General features: G+C 39.9%; 1 protein-coding gene across 1 annotated transcript in view; it reads left to right on the top strand.

The window, feature by feature from the left end:
- Positions 1 to 20,203, top strand: part of BCL2L13 (BCL2 like 13) — a 65,676-nt gene that overhangs the window by 30,727 nt on the left and 14,746 nt on the right. Inside the window, exons 3-6 of the mRNA XM_082851132.1 lie at positions 5,849 to 5,956; positions 7,995 to 8,151; positions 12,331 to 12,400; positions 17,774 to 17,917. Of these exons, the coding sequence (XP_082707258.1) occupies positions 5,849 to 5,956; positions 7,995 to 8,151; positions 12,331 to 12,400; positions 17,774 to 17,917 (479 nt within the window). The remainder of the gene's footprint in view (positions 1 to 5,848; positions 5,957 to 7,994; positions 8,152 to 12,330; positions 12,401 to 17,773; positions 17,918 to 20,203) is intronic.

Here is a 20,203-nt window from a genome sequence, read left to right as displayed (position 1 = left end):
ACTATAATATCATTGAATGGTATAAGACAGTGTATATTTAAGTGTTAAAGTATGTGGCACAGATTAAATGATATACATGTTCAAACATCAGTGATACATAAATAGTCAGTGAAGTTACTGTGGAAAAGTAGAGGGACTTAAATTGCTCCTTGCAGGGAATTCTCTGGCGGTCCAGTGGTTAGGACTCGGCACTTTCACTGCCGAGGGCCCGGGTTCAATCCCTGGGAGGGGAACTAAGATCCTGCAAGCCGCCTGGCGAAGCCAAAAAAAATTGGGACTTCCCTGGTTCAGTGGTTGGGAATCCGCCTGCCAATGCAGGGTATATGGGTTTGAGCCCTGGTCCGGGAAGATCCCACGTGCCACAGAGCAACTAATCCCGTGTGCCACAACTACTGAGCCTGCGTTCTAGAGCCCGCGAGCTACAACTACCGAGCCCGCATGCCTAGATAGAGCCCGTGCTCTGCAACAAAGAGGAGCCCCCACTTGCCGCAACTAGAGAAAGCCCCTGCGCAGTGACAAAGACCCAACCACAGCCATAAATAAATATATTAATTAATTAATTTTAAAAAATTGGTCCTTGCAGGGTGGACAGAATTAAATAATCAGGAAAAGGAAGAGCAGTCCAGGTTAGGTAAAAATGTCTTTTTTGGTTAGTGAAGAAATTGGCAGTGAGTTCATACTGGGTGGGAAGAGGAATTAATTTTTAAAAATTTCTTACCATATATCATGTGCCTTATAATTAATACATAATGGGAATAAATAAGTAAATTCCAATCAAGTCAGAGTAGGAAGGCTCTGCATTTCCATAGTGGGAATAATAGATCATAGATATGTAGTCTGTAGGGTCCTATACAGTAATCCTAGCATTGAGCAGTGAATTTGGTTCTGAGGCAAAGCCAAAATAAGTGAAGGTACAGTAGGTCCCCCATGGGGTGTGGCCCAGGATCCTCAGGGGATGCCTGGAACGGTGCTGGTTAGTACCAGACCCTGTGTGCACTGGTGTTTTCCTATAATAATGGGCGGGTAGTGCATACAGTCTGGATATGCTGGGTGTGTTTCAGGTCTCAGGTGGGGTGGAGCAGGACCCCACCAGATTTCACGGCACTCATCAGAATGGTGTGTAATATAAAAATAACGAATTTTATTTCTAGAATTTACTATTCAGTATTTTCCAACTGTGGCTGATTGCGGGTAACTGAAACCACAAAGGGGACTACTGCATTTAGTTCCCAGGATTTTTTTCCCATAACCAGAAGCTATACTATTTTCTTTAAAGTGGAATGTTATTCTTTAAGAGAATTGTTTTTTCACTTAGAGCTTTATTACATAAGGCACAGAGAAATGCAGTAGAAAATGTCAATATCAAATACTGTATTACATTTCAAGACACTTTCTTAATGTAATTGTGGATAAAAGCTAAGGAAATGGCACCAAAGTGCAGCTCAGTTATAACAAATAGGTAATATTATCTGGGGATTTTTCTGCTGATCCAGCTTAATTTGAGTATAAAATCTAGAATGCAAGGAACGGAGGGACTACTTCTCTTGTCAGGAAGCCTTATAAAAAGGTTCATCCAGCAGGTTGTATTCCCTGGAAAGAGTCTGAAATATTCAGGAGCTCTGTATTTCTGATTAAGGACAGGTCAGAAGCAAGCTGGCCGATGTTGAGTTTGAGATGTTTTTGCAGAACTTAAAACGCTAACCCAAGCTCTTCAGCAGGGTGGTCACCCTGCTTCTGCTGTGGAAGTGCATGTGAAGGAGGATCAGGTAGGTAAGAGAAGGGTTTGTCTTAAAAGTACTGTGTTCACTGTAGCTCATGGCAGTGACTGATCAAAATTCTTCCATTGTTGAGCACACCAGAGATTATTTGAGCCTGGAAAAAGTTTGAAGGCAAGTCTCTTTGAGGCAGTCACATCTGCTGGAAATTTGAAAAACCAGGGACCTTCTGGTACTCAGAACTGTAGCTTCCTGGTAAAACTTCCCAGATGAATTTATTGTGAAATGTACCCTTATATTTAAAAAATTAACTTTCCTTCTGTGTTTTTTAATATAAATTAATGAAACTCTGTTGGACATGTGTTCAGGAAAAATATATATTTTAGTTTTATTTTTTTAATATTTATTTATTGGTTGCATCGGGTCTTAGTTGCAGCATGCAGGCTCCTTGTTGTGGTGCGCGGGCTTCTCTCTAGTTGTGGTACGTGGACTCAGTAGTTGCAGCATGTGGGCTTAGTTGCCCTGCGGCATGTGGGATCTTAGTTCCCCGACCAGGGATCGAACCGGTGTCCCCTGCATTGCAAGACGATTGTTAACCACTGGACCACCAGGGAAGTTTCTGTATTTTAGTTTTAGATCAATTGATTTTAAGCCATTCTCTCTTGCAGCAATTGAAGAGTGAGAGTAACTGTTGGTGTTATAACAGACACTTTATGTCACTTAGCATTATCTAAACTGTCAGAAGGTTGTTTCTGCTGGTCCAGACTGTTAGAGTACTTAAAGCAGATTCTGTATAAGCATCATTGATTAGAAATCTATGATAAGCTGATTCTGTTCACAGGGACAAGGTTTGGGGAAAGAGCACTGTGCAATGGTAACAACCCATTTTAGAGAGTCAAAAGGATTGGTGGGTGGGAGCCACTATCTTTTGAGCATTTTTGATGTGGTGGAGCTTAACTAATTTATCTCACTGCCCTTGACAGCTTCTCTTTGTGGTAGGTATTATTTTCCTGTTTACGTAAGAGGAGAGGTTCAGGAAGATTATTTTCGTTGCCTAAAGTCACGTGTAATGAGCTGGAATGCTTGGCCTCAAAGCTTACCTTCCCCTTTGCTGAGACGCCTTCCAGGAAGCCAGATGGAGAGAGAGAATTTCAGTGAAAGAAATAAGATTGACCCCAAATAATTCCAGTCTGTGTTTGCCTTGTTTTAATAATGTTACGTATATTCTGGAAGTCACTTTACCTAGTGTAATGATATTAATCGGTGAAGTTGTAGAGCCGTCTAAACTACAGATTACTTTTAAAAGGAAAACCTGTTCTAATTATAAGCAGTACTTGAGATTTATTACAAGTCTGGAAGTGAAATAAGCCAGTTCCTGAAAGACAAATGTTGTATGATTCCACTTGCATAAAGTACTTAGAGTAGTCAGAATTGAGAGAGAAGTAGAATGGCGTTTGCCAAGGGCTGAAGAGAAGAGGTAATGGACAGTTACTGTGTAGTGGGTCTAGAGCTTCAGTTTTACGAAATGAAAAGAGTTCTGGAGATGGATGGTAGCACAACACTATGAATGTATTTAATACTACTGAGCTGTACACTTAAAAATGGTTAAGATGGTAAATTTTGTTAGATGTATTTTACCACAGTAAAAAAAAAAAAATTGGAAAAACAAAGCCTATACGTAAAGATAGATGTTTATGCTTTATGAGAATTTACAAAGATTACCTTATTCATAGGATACATTTTGTCTTCACATTTTGCGTAAGATTGTGTGTTTTTTTAAAATTTATTTTTGACTGTGTCAGGTCTTAGTTGCAGCATGCGGGATCTTTCTTTGCAGTTCATGGGCTTCTCTGTAATTGTGGCACTTGGGCTTAGTTGCCTGGTGTCATGTGGGATCTTAGTTCCCTGACCAGGGATCAAACCCTTGTCCCCTTCATTGGAAGGCAGATTCTTTTTTTTTTTTTTTTAATTATTTATTTTTGGCTGCATTGGGTCTTTGTTACTGCGTGTGGGCTTTCTGTAGTTGCAGCGAACAGGGGCTACTCTTCGTTGCGGTGTGCGGGCTTATCATTACGGTGGCTTCTCTTGTTGCGGAGCACGGGCTCTAGGCACACAGGCTTTAGTAGTTGTGGCACGTCGCGGGCTCAGTAGTTGTGGCGCATGGGCTTAGTGGCTCCGCGGCATGTGGGAACTTCCCAGACCACAGCTCAAACCTGTGTCCCCTGCATTGGCAGGCGGACTCTCAACCACTGCGCCACCAGGGAAGCCCTGGGAGAGGTTTTTAATTACTGATTCAATTTTATTACTGGCAGTGGGTTTATTCATATTTTCTTTTTCTTCCTGATTCAGTCTTGGGAGATTGCATGTTTCAAGGAATTTATCCATTTCTTCTAGGTTGTCCATTTTATTGGTGTACAGTTGTTTATAGTAGTTTCTTATAATCCTTTGTGTTTCTGTGGTGTGGACTGTATCTTCTCCTCTTTCACTTTTTATTTTACTTGGGTCCTCTCTTTTTTTCTTCATGAGTCTGGCTAAAGTTTTATCAATTTTGTTTATCTTTTCAAATAACCAGCTCTTAGTTTCATTGATCTTTTCTGAGTTTAGCCTCTGTTTCATTTATTTCTGCTCTGATCTTTATGATTTCTTTTCTTCTAACTTTGCACTTCATTTGTTCTTCTTTTTGTAGTTCTTTTAGGTGTAAAGTTAGTTTGGTTATTTGAGATTTTGCTTGTTTCCTGAGGTAGGCTTGTGTTGTTACAAGCTGCCCTCTTAGAACTGCTTTTGCTGCGTCCCATGGATTTGGGATTCTTGTGTTTCTGTCTCCATTTGTCTACAGGTATTTTTTAATTTCCGTTTTGATTTCTTCAGTGACCCACTGGTTGTTTAGTAGCATATTGTTTTAAGTAATGTTTTAAAATTTTTATGTATATAGTTTCAACTAAGATGTATTATATATATATATATATATATATATGTAGGCAGAAATGTTAAATGAAATGTCATTAAATAAAATATATATTAACCATGACATTGAGGGGATCCTTTCTGTTGCATTTCAACTAGAAATACCTAAGGAATTTTATATTTTCCACAAAAAATCCTTTTGAGGGTCTGAGTTTTATTTTAGTTATCTCAGCTCAGAAGGAAAGTGTTTTATGTAGCCTGAAGGAAAATTATTTTGGTCAACTTTGAAAGTTGAAATCTAATCAGATAATCTGTGAGATATAGAAATGTTTATTAACCTTTTATTTTTCAAATGAATTTTAAAGACTTACAGATGCTATAAGTTTCTTGACCTAAATTAAATTAGTAAGCTCATCTTTGAATTCAGAATTTTTTGTTTGCAAAGGATGAAAGCATATTAAAGCCTAAAACCTCTGTTTAGAAAACTTGGCAGTGATACAAACAACTGTAAAAGTACTGGGAATATATAAAATAAATATATTCTGAATGGGAGGCGTGAGCTATCATAGTTGGATTCAGGGTTTCAGGTGAAATGATGACACTCTGCCCCAAATATCTGGGGCAGGAAAAATGAGTAAATTGTTCAGCATCTGGTTTATTTTTCTCCTTTGGAGTCTTCCTCTTTGTTCTCCATTCTGTGCTACAGACCAGGGCCTTACTTTTCCTTTTACTGCATGAGAATAGCTTGTGCCCCATACTTTTGGTATATTCATGGTTTTCTTAATTTGGAGGATATAAATCTTTTGATGATAATGGGCCTTCTCTCTTGAGCTGCAGTTTGCAAGAAGATGTGAAGGTAAGGGGCCGTGAATGTCATTTTCAGGAGACATTATCACTGATCTAGACAGCCTTTTAGGTTTCCTTTCCTGTTATGTCAAAACTGTTTCTGAACTGTTTCCTTCCTAGCAGCCCAGCCAGATGAGGAGGAGGACACAGGCTGCATCAGTGGCTCTGTACTCACACTGGCCTGAATTCCAGTCACAGCTCCTCCATAGTCGTGGGACAACCTACCCAGGCCTCAGCTTCCTCATCTTTATGTTATCTCCTAGCCCCTAGTCAAGATCATGAGTTTTGATTTTGTATTTTCTGACTTAATGCTTAAAATCCTACCCATATTCTAATGTTTTCTTTCCCCCTCTTTCACTAGTAACCTTTCTTATTGGTTTCAGGGGTTCAACAGGATATAGCTTCACAATCTCTGGATCAAGAAGTTTTATTAAAAGTTAAAACTGAAATTGAAGAAGAGCTAAAATCCCTGGACAAAGAAATTTGTGAAGGTCTCTTTATCCTTATTTTCCTAGTTAATTAGCGGGTTGTTTGGTGTGGTGTTTTTTTTTTTTTTTTTTTTTTACAGTGGAGTGTTCACAACATTACACAGCTTCATGGGTATAGGATTATAGGGGTGAAACTAGAAAGTACCTCTTTCTTTCCTGGGGGAATCTGTTTATAAGTTTCTAAACTGTACCCAACAGAGTAGATGGAACCTTTTCTGGTGTTAAGTAATGGACTACACAGTCATGTTAAGGTACTACTTTCCGTTCAGTGTGATTGATATCTTTATATTAATAACACTAAAGGGAGAAATGTAAGTATGCTGCTTTCATTTCTCATGTGCTATAGATGGTGGTGGCAGTGATAACATTTTTAACACCGCCAAAAGAAACACTGTATACGTTGACAGTAACTTCCTACTTCTAGTCCCACCAGCCCCCTGTCTCCATCCCCAATCCGTCTGCTTTCTGTCTCCATGCATTTGCCTGTTATGGGTCTGCACGTAAATGGAATCATACACTGGGTGGTGTTTTGTGACCGGCTCTTTCACTTAGCATAGTATTTTCAAGGGTCATCCACGTGGTAGCACAGATCGGTACTTCATCCCATTGTATGAAGAATAATACCCCACTGTGTAGATGCAGCACATTCATCAGTTGATGGCTATTTAGGTGGATTCCATCCACTTTTTGGCTATTACGTGTAATGATGCTGTGAATATTCACGTACAAGTTTTTGTGTAGATGTGTATTGCCCAGTGATTTTTATTTTTTTATTTTTAATTTTTGGGTTTTTTGTTTTCTTTTTTTTTTCTGTTTTTTTGGCCATGCCACGTGGCTTGCTGGATCTTAGTTCCCGACCAGGGATCAAACCCGGGCCCTCGGCAGTGAAAGTGCCGAGTCCTAACCACTGGACCGCCAAAGAATTCCCTGCCCAGTAATTTTTAACAAGAAAAAATAGAAATCATGTTTATAAATCATCTCCCTGTTGAACATTAACAAGACCTAATGTTAATGTTCTCTTTTATTTTCCTTTACTGACATTTTTAACTGATTAATGTTATAATTCTATTTTAATCCTTGCCCATTTCTGATAACAGTACTGCATGGCAAAATGGGCAAAAGGCAGAAAAGAAAATGGCAACGAAGGCTTATATGCACTTCCTCATCGAACCTGTATTCCCCAAGACTTAGCATCAGAGTGGGCGTTCTCAGGCTTGCTCAGACCGTGCAGCATCTGTGAACTTTGTAGCCATGTATATCTTTGTTGAAGAAATACATATTTAACTCTAGTGAAATGTGCAGCCTTCTAGGAGCAGGCTTTGCACTAATGCAATAAATGCTTTGTGGAGGTTATTGATAACCCTTGGGAGTGGGTACAGGCCACCTGCTTTCCTGGAGGTCTGTGCCCTGCACCCCAGTTGTACCCTGGACCAGGGATGATCTGGCCTCTCCTTCCTGCAGTTAGAGCAGGGCTGCTGCGTCTGTGTAACAGGGAGTGAGGAAGCAGAGGAGAAGCTGGCTGTGTGAGTGGGCAGCTTGTATACTTTTAAAATATATCCATGTGCATGATTGTGAGTTTGGAAGTTCACTCTAAAAGGGAATGAAAGTCATGAGGTCCTCTAAGGTGGAATAACTGATTAGAATCTGGTTTAAGAAGAGCCACATTTGTAAAGGTAAAAACAAACCTTAAGATCTTGAGGGGTGATAGAGCTGGGAGTCGCTCTCGCTTGCCGTTCTTTGGCTGAACGGGTCTGCGGGAATACACAGAATTGGTTTGTGTATTTTGCCATGTCAGTTGAGCCTTTTTCTTCTCTTGAAGCTAAGATTTTTCATAAAAATCTTTCCTTAAAAAAAAGAAACCTCTAAATTGAAGGCCTTTTAAAGGAAACATGCATATCCCATGACGATTATCTGGCGTTTTTAACTGGCTTATAACTAACTACCAGCTGGTTCCCGGGAGTTGGCGCCTTAACCCCCTGAGCTTTACAGCACAGCTTCTGGCGTTGCTCATTAACTTGGGTTTTCCTTCTGTCATCTTCAGCCTTCGCCAGCACAGGCTTCGACCGCCACACTTCGCCCGTGTTCAGCCCCGCAAACCCCGACAGCTCCATAGAGGACTGCTTGGCTCACCTCGGGGAGAAGGCGTCGCAGGAGCTGAGGGCGCCTCTGCTCGGGGCCTTGCAGACGCTCCTCAGCCGGTGAGTCCCCACGGCCTCTGCGCTCTTAAGCCTCCGTTTTAGGTGAACAGTGTCACTTCTTTTCTCACTTACTTGTCTTCACCTTTTCTTTTTTCTTTTTTTTTTTTTTTTTTCGGTACGCGGGCCTCTCACCGTTCTGGCCTCTCCCATTGCGGAGCACAGGCTCCGGACGCGCAGGCCCAGCGGCCACAGCTCACGGGCCCAGCCGCTCCGCGGCACGCAGGACCTCCCCGGACCGGGGCACAAACCCGTATCCCCTGCATCGGCAGGCGGACTCTCAACCACTGCGCCACCAGGGAAGCCCCTACTTTTTCTTTTTTTGCTTTCCCAAATCATCTCTGTTTGCGTTTTGAGCAGTGATTTAACCGTTCCAGCATGAATTTGACCATTTGTATTTACTTGTTGGGCTGTCAGGTTTCAGCAAATGCTTTCACCGGTTGTAAACACAAGCTATTTCGCTTGTGCTGACCACTTTTTACCAGCACTCCCTCGTGACCAGCGTAAGTGGAATGACTGGGGTTTTACTCATTGTACTGTGGGATTGACATTGTGTCCATATTTGGGGTGTCCCGGATGTTGCTACACTTTCGGGTTGCACACCTACCTGTGGAACTGATGCCACATTCCTACTGTGGAAACTTCTTTCCTAGCTGTCGTGCTGGCTATTAAAGCCAAAGGCAAGAAGCTCATCATGAAAGTATATTAAGTAGAACCAAGTCATTTATTGTAAACCTTAAAAAATTTTTTCCCTTAATTCTTTTATGAGAATCATTAACAGATTGGTGTGAATTTAAAAAAAATGTTTTTTAATGAAGATTGACGACTAAAACAAGGTGAAGACTGTTCCTTCACTCAAGAGGCCAACATTCAGATGCCAGATTACTGTTGTAGTAAAGTAATCCCTTACTTCCACAAAGGCAAAGCTTATACGTTACCATTTGCTAGGAGAAAGCAGTTTGGGTCTAAGGATGATTCAGTTTGTTTCCGCATATTTTGGTGACATGAGCAAATGTAAAAATCCCAGCTATACATAAGAAACAGTGAAATGAAAATCATATTTGGATTTTCTTAACTTTATACATATAAAGTTTAAAAATAAATGTGGAGAGAAGATTCTGGGTGTGGGGAAGTAAAACTGAGACAGGAAATCTGCAGGCACAGCAGTGGCTTTCAGAGTGCTGTGAGGAGGTGAGGCCCGCTCCACTCTGCTAAGCCAGAGCAGCCATACTTGCATGGAGTTTGTATATTTAGCTTTCATCTTAGATTTGAAGGAGCCTACGCTTCGGCCAATACAAACATAAAGAACTTGTAAAAGCAGTTGGGACTGGGAGTAAAGTAACTGAGAAGCATAAGGCAAAAAGTGGTCTCCAGCTTTGATGCAGACTGTTTGTGTCAAGTCATTTCCCTCTGTCCTAGCTTCTCTGTTCATTTCCACTTTACTGGGATATTACGAGCTCTCCAAAGGACAGCATTATAGTTTTATATATGTACAATGTATGTGAAGAACAGTATGATAGTATATGTATTTGGAGTCCTTTTCATGATATACAGGACAAATTGATCTTTTCACTGCAAAGTAAATTGTATTTTAAAAAATACAGTCTTAGATGAATATTTGTTTTGTCTTCCCCAAAAACTTAACAACTTCAAAAAGTTATTAATATCCTGAAAATAACTGATGATGAACTAGAAGTATTATACAGGTTGATGGCAGTATTTTTTTTTCCCTCCCGGCGCCCCCTGATGGCAGTATTTTTAAGATGGAAAATACTACTTATTCCCCCAAGCAGTTTTGTTAAAGTAGGGAAACTAATCCTGAACTCTTCATACAGCCAAGCACCAGCAATCTGAAAAGTTTTTCCCCTGGAATTCCCTGGCAGTCCAGTGGTTAGGACTTCACCAGATTTTCACTGCCGAGGGCACAGGTTCGATCCCTGGTCGGGGATCTCAGATTCTGTGAGCTGCACAGTGCAGCCAAAAAAAAAAAAAGAAAAGAAAAGTTTTTCCCCTCCCCTTTCTTCTTTGCTGAATTCAAGTAGCTCATTAGATAGGGCTGATTTTTTAACTACTTATTTTTCTACGTTTAAGATTTCCTTTGAGGGCTTCCCTGGTGGCGCAGTGGTTGAGAGTCTGCCTGCCGATGCATGGGACACGGGTTTGTGCCCCGGTCCGGGAGGATCCCACACACCACGGAGCGGCTGGGCCCGTGAGCCATGGCCGCTGAGCCTGCGCGTCCGGAGCCTGTGCTCCGCAACGGGAGAGGCCACAGCAGTGAGAGGCCCGCGTACCGCAAAAGAAAAAAGATTTCCTTTGAGTGTTTTAATCTGCTGGATCTTTTATGTGCATATATGTGTGTACGTATAATGTTTCAAATCATGTTTCATTCTGAAGGATGCTAAAGTACTTAGCCTGATAGACTCCGCGTAAGGCCTGGCGTGGTGCACAGCGCACCAGGCAGTTCAGGAAAGGCCATGAAGGGACTGATGCACGCAAGCAGAGCTGCAGGGAGCAACAGGCAGGTTAGACGGTGGCGTGTCTGCTTCAGGCCTGTGTTACAACCACCTAGTGTGTCGCCCGGGCCTTCAAACAGTTCTACGCTTACTTTAATGGCAGTGCGATAGCAGGAAGGTCGCACATAACATCTTATTAAGACGGTCATCCCTCATATCTTAACTCCTTCAATGTCACTATGCTGTTACGTTATACTGACTTACAGAAAAGAACTATACCTGTGTCATCAGAACTGTTTCCTGAAACATCTAGAGCCACACGCTGTCCAGCAGATAAAATGCAGGTCACATGTATGTAATTAAAAATTTTCTAGCAGCCACGTAAAGATATTAAATACAGATTTTAAATATATTTTATTTAACTCAATGTGTTAAAAATATTATAGTTGGAACATGTATTTATTATAAAAATTATTGGTGAGATGTCGTAGGTTCTTTATTTTTAGCGAGTCTCTGCAGTCTGGTGTGTTCCTCAATAATAATGAGGATTATTGGACCTCATTACCCTGGTCCAGATGCTCCTTGGCTACATGGGGCATCAGTGTGTCATGGCCCATTTCAAAATCCTAGGAGCAGCGGCGTGTCCCTTGGAGCCAGCACTAACTGGGTGTGAATTCCTATTCCTCTGTTGCTGCTTGCAGCCCTGTGGATTTGGGACAGTCTCTTAGCTTTTCTGAGCTTCAGTTTCCTAGTGTGCAATAGAATATAAAACACAAATGTATAAAAATATAAAACATAGCAATAGGCTACCAGTAAGTGTACCTGTTATCAATCTTAAATATTCATGGGCTGAAGAGATCACAGACCCGGGGTGGTCAGAGCAGAAAATGCCTTTGGAATGGATTTTAAAATCCTATAAAAGCCAGACGCCTCTCCTTTTTTACATATATGTTAATTCTTTGCCAACAAAAGGCGGTGGGGGAGGGGGGAGGTCAATCTTTACTAATCTGTTGTCCGAGAGCCTTGGTGCCTTCCTGTGTAAGTTGCTACGGAGTGTCTTTGTCGTTGGTGTTAATTTGCACGTGGGCCCACGCTGAGAATGCAGCACTCACGCCCATCCCCTCAGTAAACGTGTCTGTGTGACAGGAATAATCAGAAGGAGAGCCTCGCCCCAGGGTTGGGTGTCACAAGACTCCAGGTTAAAAATAGAGCTCATTTATTGACCTTGCTTATTCCAACTTATGTCCCCAGTTTGAAAAGTCTTCCAGTGACAGTGTCTCTTTAATTTTTAAATATTTTACATTTTTTGCCTTTAACTTGTTAAAAAAGTTTAACTTGTTCTTTCAATTTTATTAATGAGGTAATTTTTGTTATTTGTTATTACTTGATTCTGTATTAATAACCCAAGTGTTTATATTTATCTCCAACATAGAAGCCTTGTTGGATAAGTTTCAAGCAATTGTAAAAAATTTGTTATTTTATATTTTTCTCTTTTTATGTTGTAAACTGCTTTCCCAAGCTGGTAGCATAAATCTCAGCCTGAAGAGAATGCTTAAAGAAAAACGCATACCAAATGTTAAAAGCCATGTCTCACAGAAAACTATATGTTGACAAATCTGTGTTACTTTAGCAAAAAGTTCAACAGCAAAGTAGTGACTGTATGTTTATTTATCTGGAAATTTAGAATTTTCCTTCTTTGTGACACAGACTTTTAAAAAAATCTCTACAGGCCATTGACATATCAGGCATATCGGGAATGTACAGTGGAGACCACAGTTCATGCCAGCGGCTGGAATAAGGTATAAACCAAGTTATCGTTTCTCTTACAAGATTTTAGTGTGTTAGTGATAAAGTACAGGAGGGATTGATAGCATCGTACAAGAGAAAACTGTTAGAGCTTGTTGTTTAATGCATAAATCCAGCTGTGTTATGCAGTGTTTCTGATTAAGGCTGGCGCAGAACCACATGTTCCATAGTTGTGCCATCTGCCTTCCCATCTGTCCTGAATTTCCCATGATCTCTTCATTTCTCTGCCTTAGATGTGACATTTCTCTCCAGGTGGTCATTTGTTCACAGGTGAGTATGTTTTGGGGACACAGCTTCTTGTGGTTCTTACAGGGGTACCATCTGAGCATTACAGCCATCCCTCAGAGATGGCAGAATGAATTTTATTAACTTTCGTTTTGTTGTTTAGTTAGTCAGTTAGGTCAGGTGATTAATCAGGAAAAAAAAAAGTTAAAGTACTTGCTTAAGACCCCTTGATTAATCAGGTGATAATCAGGGGGAAAAAAAGTTAAAGTACTTGCTTAAGACCCCTTGACTCGTACATTTTGGAACCAGCACTGGAGCTGAGATCTTTTGATTCCAGCCTCAGTGTTCTTCCACTGAACCATGCTGCTGATCCATTGTCTCAGGCTGTATTACCCCCACTTGTCACCTTGCCGGGGCGAGTCTCAGGGGATGCGGTATGGGGTGGTCCAGCTCACTGAGGAGGAAGTCTGGCCCTTAGTGATGTGGTGCTAGGGATGAGAAAGTGCAGTACAGTTATTTTTACAAATGGCCACCTCTACTCAGAATTGTCACTGCTGTGAGCCAGACGGTGACCTTAGGTACCTAATAGATGTATATTATTTTTACTCACCTTAATACAGGCTTTGGAGGCATTAGAGCATAATCATTAGCATCCTAGGCCTGTAATCGGACTTGTTTCAGTATCAGCTTTGCCAATGACTAGATGCATATCTTTGGACAGGTAAATTAAGCACTGGAAGTCTTAATTTTCACATATGTGAAGTGGAGGTGATACTGCTAACTTCAGAAGTTTTATTAGAACTGAGTGACATAATGTGTGGTTCGGTGCTGATTTTAGTGCAGTGTCTGGACCCATAGTAAGCACTCTGTAAGCAGTGGCTATTATGTTAGATTTAACACATGGAACCTTGTTACCAAATAGTCACTATTATGGAGTTTTAGTATGTTACTTAGCTGTAAAAAATTTGTTAAAATATCTGACTGTTTCATTCGCTTTCGTGGAATAAAACAAACAAACCTCTCGTTTTATAAATAACAATGAGCTTGGCTATGATAGATTTCTTAGTGTATCAAACAACAAATATTTAGATACCTAATATGACTCGCCTTCTCCCCCTATTTTATGTTCTTTTCCTGTCACCCTTGTCTAGGACTGCCACAATCAACTCTCGTATGTCTCCCGGCCTTCCCCCCACCCGCCCCCCATCCTACGCTTATCCTAAAAAATTGGCGTAAACCCCAGTCTTTACTCTCCCTCTTCACCCATCCTTTTTTCCCATTCCCTGCTTCATTTTAGTCCCTCATCTTGCCAAGGTTGTGGCTTGAATACCTCATGTAAATGAAGCATTGCCAATTAGAATATGACTTGCTCTGATGAATCCAGTATTACTCTCCTAAGTCCTTTAGGGCTAAGAAGAACCTGGCTTATTATGATAGGAAACTGAAATGCCTCTTTCCACCCCAGTCAAAATCAGATTGGCTTATTTAAGCAATTAGCCCATATTTTGCATTTTATGTTTTGCATGAATGTTTGCAAAATTCTGATATAGCATCATTATATGAATATGGCTATCTGGTAGGTACATAAGACTGAAATCAAAAAAAAATGTCCACAAGCATGTCAAGTTTCCAAACTGAATGTCAGTTCATCTGTAAAGGGATTTTAAAAGCATCTTGGTATAATGCTCTTTAAATAGATCAAAAGAAGTGGAGGAATAAAGCTGTCACAAACCCATATTAATAGAATGATTTTTTTAAAGTACATGTATAAATGTAGGCTGTATAGTATGTATATGCCAAGAAAATTAATTGGAATGTGTGCCAAAGCATTAAATAATCCATAGTAGTTATCTCAGAATTGTAGGTTGTTCTTTAATTTTTCCTCATGGGAATTGGTTTTCCTATGAACTTAACTGCTTATAGAAAAAGAGGAGAATGGCCATTAAAGGGAAAGGCTAGAGTGTTAGGGCACAGTGCTCACATGTAATAAACAGACTTTAGAGAGGAGTGAACTGTTTGCCTTGGTTAAGTTTTACTGGCATATTACATCACTCATCTTTTAAAATCTTTCATTATTAAAATGTCAGGCGTGCGCAAAGCGGAGCGAATAATGTAACAAACCCGTGTCCGTCCCTCAGCCTCGGCGGCTTTCAGCATGTGTCTGGTCTTGTTTCATCTGTTCCCCACACTGTACCCCTAGATTACCTTGAAGCACACCTCATAAATACATTAGTATGTATTTCCAGGGATAATTATATCCCTTTTTTAACAACTGAGAATACCGTGATTACCTCAGGTATTAACAGTCATTCTAGTATCAGCACATAGTCTGTTTATTCAGTATTCAGGTTTTCCCAGTTGTTTCACAAAGGTCTTTTCCTAAGCTGATGTGTTTGAATCGAGATCCAGGCAAGGCTCATGCATTGTATTTGGTTGATATGTCTCGTCTTTAAAGATTTTTTGAAATATAATTCATATACCATAAAATTTACCCTTCTGAAATATACAGTTTAATGTGTTTTAGTACAATCACAGAGTTGTGCAGCCATCTCCACTGTCTAATTCCAGAACATTTTTATCTTCCCTGAAAGAAACCCCATACCTTAGAGTAGTCACTCCCCATTTCCTATCCCTTCCAGCCCCTGGCCATATGGCTTGACTCTGTCTATGAATTTGCTTGTTCCGGGCATTTCATGTACATATGATCACATAATATGTGACCTAAGTCTCTTAATTTGCAGACTTACTCTTCCTCTTGGGTTTTTTTTTTCTCTCTAATTACTTACAGATTTTTTGTTCTGTTAACTTTTCTACCTCCTGGATTTTATTGACTGAATCACTGAGATGCCAGCTAACATGCACAGCTGACCCTTGAACGATGCGGGGGTTAGGGGCACCGACCCTCCCTCCAGCTGCAAATGTTCATATAACTTAAAGTTGGCCCTCCTGTCCTCATACATGCACCCCTCCATACCTGCAGTTCTGCATCTGCGGATTCACCAAACTGCGGATGGGGTAGTACTGTAGTATTTACTGTTGGGAAAACTCAGTGTATCACTTACAGTTAGCCCTCAGTATCCGTGGTTCCTCCAGTTCAGGCCCATGCTGTTCAAGGGCCGACTGTATCTCCTTTCCATTGGTAGGTTGCTCTAGAGGCCTGATCATATTCAGGTTTAATCTTTGTGGCAAGACCGTGTCAGTGGTGGTGGTCTCTGTTTCCTGTGGCATCACACGGAGTGACACATAATGTCTCGTTGTCTCTTAAATTTTATTTTGAAGCAGATATTTCAAAGGCATTCAAACCTAATCAATGGATTAGGTTTAGATATCAGGTGTACACATGATAATAAAATGCGGAATTGATGGAGAAGATCCAGGAAAGGATAACTTAAACGATAAAAACAGTGGAGGAATTGCTATGTGAAGAACGGACTAAATTAGTAGATTTCAGCATAAAAAGTATAGTGAATGAGAGGGAATATGGTTAAGGACTAAAGACAGTAGTGAAAGAGGATTACAGATTTATCTCTAGATTATTACATAGTAAAACGGGGGCAACTACATTTGATACATGAAAGAGGTAAATTTGGAACAAATAAGAGTATTATTTTTATATAGCAAGTATGAAATATTTGCAACTCATTTTTTTAAGAGGTAATAGAGCTTAAACGTGAATAACTTTAAAATATGCATGTTCGTAGATTATTATGGGAAATGAGAATGTTTTGAGGTATGGAACATCCCAGGCCTCTGGAGCTGGTGTGATGTGAGTCTGTAGGGCTGGTTCACAAGCTCCTCTCCTGCTCCAGCTGAGACAGGATACTAGGCTGGATGAACAGCTGTGTTCATTTCTGTTTTCAAAAGTGTTACAGGTTTCTGATTGTAGAAAAAGCCTAACACAGTCTTCTTTATAGCTCTATACCCCTCCATTGGTGCTAAGAAGGGGTTTTTACTGCATTTTGGGCTGGAGTTATTTTAGAATATCAAAAAGTGAAGATGTGTGTTTTTCGCATTTTTCTTTCAGACTTTGATAGAGATTCCTTCAGAGCTGCTTTTACTTAAAAAAAAAAAAAAACCAAAGAATATTAGTAAGAATATAAACTCATTGTCTTTTCTGTTTGTCCTCTTCTGCAGAAATGTGTTGTAATCCCTCAGCTATGACTTTGGCGGGTCAGTGACAGGAAATTGGAATTGGTTTCATTTCCTTTCACGTCCTTCCCAGTTGTGTGGAGACCTCTTGATGATTTAGACAGAAGAGACTGCTTGCAGACAGTTAATTGAAAGTACTTAGTTCTTTTCAGTATGCAGGGGTTTTTTGGGAAGGAAAGGGACTCCAGTTAGGGACTAGGGACTCCGAAATAAATTTTTATGATTTTAAAATATTGAGCCATAAGGTTGTTAGGAGTGATAATAACACCTCTGGTTTTCGATGACTTGTATAAGATAGCTCATAATTTTGAAAGTTCTTGTTTTCAAATAGAATAAAAGGCCATGGTACAAAATGCACAAAGTACAGAAGACATACACGTGAAAATACTTTCCCACCCTTGTCACCACTTACCTAGTTTTCCTCTTTTTAGGCTTCCACTATCACCAGTTTCTTAGGTATTTTTCAAAAATACTATCGGGTTATACAAACGTGTGTGTAGATGTTTTGTTCTGTTAACAATAATGTTAATAATAATGGTACCATTATTGTACATACTCTCCTTTATCTTTTTTCACTGCAAGTAAATCTTGGTAATTGGGCAGTGGACGATCTTATGCTTTTTAACAACTACTTGATATTTTACTGGATGACCAAAATTTGGTCTGTTGGGTTGTTTCCGGTCTTTTGCTATTATAAATAATGCTTCAGTGAATTTCCTGTATATATGTTGTTACGCATGCACGCGCGCATGCACACACACACACACAGGCCCGGTTGTTTTCATATAATATTATTTCTACCACCCCGTGGTATAAAACATACATGCATTATTCTCAAAAATTCCAGTAGGGGTCACTATTTTATTTCCTTTATTATAATAAAAATGGAGTTCCATTATGATACACTGGAGTGTATTTTCTAGTAGTTGAACATATAAAATGAACGGTAAGAATTTCAGTTTGTTTTTTACTCTCTCATCTTTGCCTTAAAGGTTTTGGTGCCTCTGATTTTGCTACGGCAAATGCTTTTGGAGTTGACAAGACGTGGTCAAGAACCTTTGAGTGCATTGCTGCAGTTTGGTGTGACTTTCCTGGAGGACCATGCTGCCGAGTACATCATTCAGCAAGGTGGCTGGGTATGCGCTTTCAAGCTTTTTTTGGTTTTTTTTTTTTTAATCATCATAAAAGAAAAATAAAATTAAGCCCCTCATGGTTGTTTTTAAAAGCATAGGTTAAATATCATTAACATTATTGTTCAGTGTTATTTAATATTGTGATTGGATGGTGATCAATGGAAAGACTATTCTTGCAGTTTAAGTTAAATTAAGATTTTACTCCTAAATTCATATGTGGTTTTTTTTAATATTTATTTATTTATTAGGTTGCGCTGGGTCTTAGTTGCAGCAGGTGGGCTCCTTAGTTGCAGCTCGCCAGCTCCTTAGTTGCGGCACATGGGCTCCTTAGTTGTGTCATGCGGGCTCCTTAGTTGTGGCATGTGAATTCTTAGTTGCAGCATGCATGTGGGATCTAGTTCCCTGACTAGTGACCGAACGTGGGCCCCCTGCATTGGGAGTGCAGAGTCTTCACCACTGTGCCACCAGGGAAGTCCCCATGTATGGTATTTTTAAGTGGTTATAATTATGAAGCATTTCATACTAGCAAAAAGTGTATAAATAACTTCTATATACTTAGTATATAAAAGTATATAATAACATATACTGAGAAAAAATATATAATAAGTATATAATAACTTTTATATACTTACACTTTAGAGGTGAGGAATAATAAATGAACACCTATGTATTTACTCTTCCCAGTTGAAGAAAAGAACACAGTCAACACTTTTGAGTCTCCTTATATACCTCTCCTAGATATCCACATGTTCCTACCTACTTCACAAGGGCAACTTCTATTCTGAATTATAGTTCTAATATGTATATATCCCTAGACAGTATATTATTTTGTATGTTTGGAACTTTATGTAAATAGTATCATACGTATTCTTCTGTAACTTGCTGTTTTCATTCAGTGTTGTATTCTTTTTTTTTTTGTGGTATGCGGGCCTCTCACTGTTGTGGCCTCTCCCGTTGCAGAGCACAGGCTCCGGATGCGCGTGGGCCATGGCTCACAGGCCCAGCCGCTCCGCGGCATGTGGGATCTTCCCGGACCGGGGCACGAACCTGTGTCCCCTGCATCGGCAGGCGGACTCTCAACCACTGCGCCACCAGGGAAGCCCCAGTGTTGTATTCTTAAGATTCACCTAGGTCATTATTTGTCAACTTTTTTTTATTATCACCCCCCTAAGGTTCCTTTTTAAACATTTTTATCCTTATCATCTGCTTCCTCCCCACGTGAAATTTTAAAAGCACAGATATAAGTCTGTTTAGGTACTGGGGACTTTTGGAGGGCGACAGGCCTTTGTAATATCTAAGATTGCTCACATCTCCCCAGACCAGTTTTAACCGTCGACTTCATCCCCTTTGAGAACACATGATCCAAGCTGATGTGTTGATGGGCGTTTGGTTTCCATGTGTAAATATGTCACAATTTATCTGTAGTTTATTTATCCACAGGCTTGCCAGTAGACATTCCTTCCTTTCTGCTGTTGGAAAGAGTCTCATCCATATGTGCAGGAGTTTCTCTGGGGATATACTTGGGAGTAGAATTGCTGGTTCCAAGAGTATAGACATGTTCTGATTTACAAGATGATGCCACAGCGTTTTCCACAGTGGTTTCCAGCTTGCCCTCTGTCAACAGCATATAAGACTTTTTCTTTTTAAATATGAGAACTTTTGTTGTTGTACCTCCTCCCCAACACTTAATATTGTCAGACTTATTAATTTTAAAAATTATTTATTAAAATAAGATTATTTAGGAATAATTTTAGATTTACAAGAAAGTTACAAAGATAAAGCATCCCCACATGCCCTTCACCCGGTTTCCCCTAGTGTTAACATCGTGCATAACTGTGGCTCCTTTGTCAAGTTGGCTTTTCCACATTGACTTTATATCCAGCAGATTTGTCCAACTATCTTACTATTCTGATTATCTCTGGGCTCCTTTGGGTTTTCTACATAGAAAATCACACCATGTGTGAATAATGTCAATTTTTTTTTCTTGATGAATCTATCTTTTTAAAAAAATGTATTGCACTAATCATCACCATATTAACAGAATTGGTATTAGAATCCATCCTTGTCTTTTCTGACGTTAATGTGAGTTAAATTTCCTTTAATCGTTCCACCATTTAGTTGTATCAGTCCCGATGAGTGAGGTTGGCCTGTACTTTTTCTTGTTTGGTTTCAGTTTTAAGGGTGTGCTGGCTTTATAAAAGAATTTAGAGTTGGGAAGAATGGTTCCTCCTTTTCTGTACTCTGGAACAGTTTGTATGAGACTCAGATCATCTGTGCCTTGCTTCCTAT

This window comes from Leucopleurus acutus (assembly GCF_964270905.1).
Source record: "Leucopleurus acutus genome assembly, chromosome: 11".
Lineage (NCBI taxonomy): Eukaryota > Metazoa > Chordata > Mammalia > Artiodactyla > Delphinidae > Leucopleurus > Leucopleurus acutus.
The sequence above is the reverse complement of the archived record's forward strand: the minus strand, read 5'-3'. Positions and strand labels throughout refer to the sequence as shown.